This window comes from Cebus imitator, unplaced genomic scaffold (assembly GCF_001604975.1).
Source record: "Cebus imitator isolate Cc_AM_T3 unplaced genomic scaffold, Cebus_imitator-1.0 Scaffold396, whole genome shotgun sequence".
Classification (NCBI taxonomy): domain Eukaryota; kingdom Metazoa; phylum Chordata; class Mammalia; order Primates; family Cebidae; genus Cebus; species Cebus imitator.
The window spans coordinates 1,111,756-1,117,050 of record NW_016107711.1 but is presented as its reverse complement, the minus strand read 5'-3'; the positions used below and the strand labels follow the sequence as shown (position 1 = coordinate 1,117,050).

At 49.0% G+C, this 5,295-nt stretch overlaps 1 protein-coding gene across 1 annotated transcript in view; it reads left to right on the top strand.

Moving 5' to 3' along the window:
- FGFR2 (fibroblast growth factor receptor 2) overlaps positions 1–5,295 on the top strand; it is a 116,499-nt gene that overhangs the window by 99,250 nt on the left and 11,954 nt on the right. Inside the window, exon 13 of the mRNA XM_017508566.2 lies at positions 3,742–4,130. Within this exon, the coding sequence (XP_017364055.1) occupies positions 3,742–4,130 (389 nt within the window). The remainder of the gene's footprint in view (positions 1–3,741; positions 4,131–5,295) is intronic.

Below are 5,295 nucleotides of genomic sequence, written 5' to 3'. Positions count from 1 at the left end.
TTTTTTTTTTTTTTAAGAACGACTTTTAAAAATTTTTTCAAGAGAGTTTAGAGTTTAAGAATTTTTCGGATTTTTTTTCTATAAAACTCTCCCAATGTATAGGTTGTAGGAAACTAATTAAACACAGTTTTGACTTCCGCGGTTGTGTCTGTGTGCACGCATGTGCGTGTGTGTGCATGTATGCAGGGGAGTTTGCCAGTCAAAAAGTAACTGGCATCCAGAGACAGCAGACAGATCCAGAACATGGGACATTTGACAAGACATGGCTTCAAAATGTCGGTGTCTCAAAAGATAAAAACTGCTGGGGAGACAGTTCCAGATAAAGGGGGCTGATGAGGCAGTTCCTAAGTGTAAAAGTGGGATCCTGGACCAGATTCCGCAGGGCTGGGAGGGTGGCCAGATCTTAGAAAGGACATTTGTGAATGCTGGAAATTTGAATATAGATTGTATAATATTACTGATTATATTTCCGTATCCATATTGAATTTGGGGGTTGGTGACAGTGGTATGTATTGTAGGAGAAATAGGCTGAAGAATTGAGCTATATGAAGTATCAACAATGCCTGCAACTCAATTTTAAGCGGTCCAGCCATAAAGTGCATGTACTGTGTGTATGTGTGTGGGGGTCGGTGGGGCGGGACGTGGAGACAGCAAGTGACTGAGTAGGTGTGACAAGCAAACCCAGTAGCTATGGATACCCACTGTGCCATCCCACCTTTTCTGCAGCTGTGAACTCTTCCTAAACAAGCCTGGGAGGGTAGCCTACCTGTAGGCCGCCTATTTTGATCTTCTGGTCTTGGTCATTCCCTGCCCTACCTGTGTGGGAGATAGGGGAAGCAGTTTTGCACCCAGCAGGGTGGGGCTACTAGGAGAAATGCAGGAGGAGGGCTGGCCTGGTCATTTTATTAAATCCTTCAACCTCTATTCCTAGAGCACCCCAGATGTCTCATGCCCTTGGTCAGGCTCTCCAGCATTGTGGCCAGAATAGACATAGTCCTTGACTGCTTGTGGCAGGAACCATGGGTGACAGTGAGAGAAATTGACAGCAAATGTGGAAATGAAGATAAGGTTGTAAAAAAAAAAAATTTTTTTGAAAAAGGTGCCATGGGGGAAACAGTGGGATGAGGTCTTGCTCATGCAGGGACGCTGCACTTAGCTGTCACTGCCATGGAGGCCACCAAGGGGGAGGAGTGGTCTCAGTCTGTGCTTCAAAGGTGACTCCCACTGCTGCTTGTGTGGTGAATAGGAAGGCTGAGCCCCTGCCAAAGGTGATCGTGGTTTGGGACAGGGTCTGTTGGGTTCAAAGACACTGAGAGAAGCTGGTGGGCTGATGTTGGACATATGCTGCTCTTGGAATAGTGAACGGATTGATTAGATAGGAGGGGGAGAAAGAATGACTTCTGGATTTCCAGCTTGAAAACCCGGATGGTAGTACAGCTTCCAAGTCTGGGGGGGGCTTGAGAATTGGGGGTGGGGCAAGGGGCATAGATTTGGGTGGAAAATCTAGAGCTTGTCTTGACCATATTTGAGTCATCCAAGGGGAGATAATGAAGAAGCTGCAGGCAGCAGCTCAGCTCCGAGGGTGGGCTCACAGCTGGGAGCAAGCAAAGGGAGCTGTGAGTTCCAGCCATGGGCATGGACAAACTCATCTTTGGACAAGGTTGGAGGGGGAGAACAGAAGCCTGAAGTCAGGTCCTGAGAAAATTCTCAAATCTAGAAATTGACTAATCTCTAGACCAGAAACAGCGGTGGAGGCCGAAAAGGCACAGCCTGAGCAGCAGGAAAACCAGATTGGAGCTTCGGGAAGGAGGGAGCAGGGAGTAGAGCCTCAGCACTCAGCCTGGTGAGAAGGCCGAGTGTTGGGACCCTGCCCACCCCACCCTGAGGACTCACAGCTGCTTCCTGCTTTGGAGCTGGTGGAGAGAAAACTAAGAGTCAGATGAACTTTGCTAAGCAGGGCAAATGAATCCATTTCATAATGGAAGGACAGAAGTATCCATATTTAAGTGTTGTGGCAGTAGTAACTATCATTATTGTTAATCACTGACCACTCTGGGAGAAGCTAAGCATCTTCCAGGCACCGTGGTAGAGCAGTTGACATAAAGCATCTTACATATGCTTTATGCCAGAACAACCCCTCAGAACAACCTGGAAATAGGTGGGATTTGGATCCCCATTGTATGGGGGAGGACGCTGAGGCCGGTGAGGAAGTGGCATGAACACTTTGAGCCCAGATATGTCAGGATCACTGTCCTCACGTCTGAGACGGGGACTTGTAGGTCTGAAGAGTGGAGTGGCAGGTCCCAGACCTAAGTCTCCTGGTCCCCGACTCCTGCTCTCGGGAGACCCCCATCTCTCTCTGAACTGAGGCAGGACCAGTGAGATTCCCTGTGGGGGCTGGAGGGGTCTGTTTAGTCCCCCAGTGTGGCCTCATTGCCTCTACATTGAATAAGAGGGCAAGGTAAAATGGATGTTGGATGGGCCTTTAGGACATTGCATGGCCCCAAAGCCACTTGCTGGAGGCCACCTGCAATTGCGGACCCAGAATAGGTTTGAAAATGGTGGTAGATGCAGATTTTAAGAATAGTCCCCTTGGGGGAGGGGTCTACTTCCGAAAATGGAGGGCTCATTCTTGAAGGTGGAGAATGAAGAACCAGGGAAAGGGTCTGATCCTGGCTTTCCCACACCCATCACCTCACAATGGGGAGTCATGGACTTGTTAGAGACCTGCTTGCCTGGAGGAAGGGGCAAAAGAGAACTGTTGGTCACATCGTTACTGATGTCCTGGGTTCATCTGTGCTCAGCGCTGGACAGATGAGATGAGTACACAGTGCCGGGCCTCCTGCGGCTTTCAGTTGTGCGTGCGTGTGCGTACGTGTGTGAGTGTTGGGGACTGGAGACAGAGAAGTGAAGAAACACCGTGGTGTGTACAGTAGTGCAATCAGGTAATAGGGCATTTGAGCCTTACACAATAATTCATAAAATCCTGGCTATTTTTAGTTCAAAGCACACTCATTTTACTCTTTTAACCCAATCCCAAACCCAGTTAACTCTCAAAGTGTTAAACCTGAGCAGTTTTGTTTTGTTTTTTTGTTTTGTTTGAGACTCTATCTCCTTGCTGCAGTGCAGCAGCACAACCTTCACTCACTGCAGCCTTGACCTTCTGGGTTCAAGTGATTCTCCCACCTCAGCCTCCTGAGTTGCTGGGACGACAGGCACCACACCTGGCAAATTTTTATATTTTTTGGTAGAGATGGGGTTTTACCATGTTGGCCAGGCTGGTCTTGAACTCCTGACCTCAAGTAATCTGCCCACCTCAGCCTCCCAAAGTGCTGGGATTACAGGCCTGAGTCAGTGCACCTGGCCCTGAGCAGTTTTTTTTTTTTTAATGAAGCCCCAGCTTCCCCACCTGTAAAATGGGTATAACACTATTCACATCATAGGTTGCCACAGGAATTCAGTGTCATCAGCCATACTGGGCACAGGGCATACTGCCTACATCATAGGGGTGTTGGTCTTCCTTCACTTAGTGACCCACTGACCTTCACCTGTGGGAAAATGGAACACCAAACTGTCCCAGGGCCCTAATTGTATAAAATGGTCAGCTCTCTGTGCTGGAGAACAGATCACATTCCTGTGGATGATGGGGATTTGGCTTGCCTTTGATTACTTTCTTTCTCTTGGGTGTGGGTTCCAAGTCTCCTCTTATTCAACCCAGAGGCTGGGTTTGATGTTTCCTAGCACCTGGGATGAGGGATGGCTGCGCTAGACTCTGGCTCTTGCTGAGAAGATGGTGGAGGGAGCCGTCGGCGGCGTCTCTGTGCAAGCTGAGCTTCAGTGTGTGGTGGGAGCCCAGTGCGTGGGAAGCACATTTTCTGACCACACAGCTTGCCAGACACACGGAGCGCGTGTCGGCAGGAGCACACCACCGGGAGAGTTTGGCCCGGGGCTTGGAAGTTCAATTTGAAGAGGCCTCCAAAACTGGGAACACGGCTGCAGCCCCAGACGAATCTCCAGGCGGCTTCTGGGAGCTCTCACGTTTCCTGCTTCCAGCCTGGCCAGGGATTGCAAGCTTGCGTGGCTTCCTTGCTTTCCTGTTGCTGGGCTTAGCCTACCCGGGGGGCCCAGAAGTGTATGAACACAAGGAATAGCTGGGGGTTGGGGTGGAATCAAACAGTTCCTTATTTAGATTTCAGGGATCGCTTGGCTTGCCCCTTTTTAAATTGTCCATTTCGTGGAGTGCCTAAGATTGGCCCCGTTTCAGCTTTGTTGAATGGACTGATAAGACTTTGTGCTTCGTATGATAGTTAACCTTTATTAGTAACCAGTGCAAAAGCCTTCGATGGCAATGTCTGCTTCTTTATGTCTCATCTCTTCCCAAAATGCAGGGTGATGATTAGGGCCCTAATTATTATGTATCTTGTGGAAATCTTGCTATATTAAAGTGTAACTAAGATGCAGCAGCTCACAATAGCATACCATTTGTAGAAAGGAAAAGTCATAGGCCAGGCGTGGTGGCTCACGCCTGTAAGCCCAGCACTTTGGGAGGCCGAGGTAGGTGGATCACTTGAGGTCAGGAGTCTGAGACCAGCCTGACCAACATGGTGAAACCCCATCTCTACTAAAAATACAAAATTAGGTGGGTGTGGTGGTGGGCACCTGTAATCCCAGCTACTTGGGAAGCTGAGGCAGGAGGCGGAGGTTGCATTGAGCCAAGATCATGCCATTGCATTCTCTAGCCTAGGCAACAAGAGCAAAACTCCATCTCAAAAAAAGAAGGAAAAAAAAAAAGAAAGGAAAAGTAGTAATAGATCTTTCTGTGAACCAAGGGTTAGTGTCAAGACAATAAATTAGCTGTTCTGTAGCAAGTATTTAATATTTCCGTGTGTAGATTCAGTGTAAGTGGCACATTCAGCTGAGGGCAGGTGTGCTGAGAAACTGGACTAGATGGGCATTGTTGTGGGAATATAGCTAGATGGGCATTGGCTATGGTAGAGGCCAAGAAAGAACGTGATTGAGCTGGGTATGGTGGCTCACGCCTGTAATCCCAGCACTTTGGGAGGCCGAGGCAGGTGGATCATGAGGTCAGGAGTTTGAGACCCACCTGGCCAGCATGGTGAAACCCCCGTCTCCACTAAAGATACAAAAAATTAGCCGGGCATGGTGGCAGCACATGCCTATAATCCCAGCTACTCAGGAGGCTGAGGCAGGAGAATTGCTTGAACCTGGGAGGCAGAGGTTGTCGTGAGCCAAGGTTGCGCCATTGCATTGCAGCCTGCGTGACAGAGTGAGACT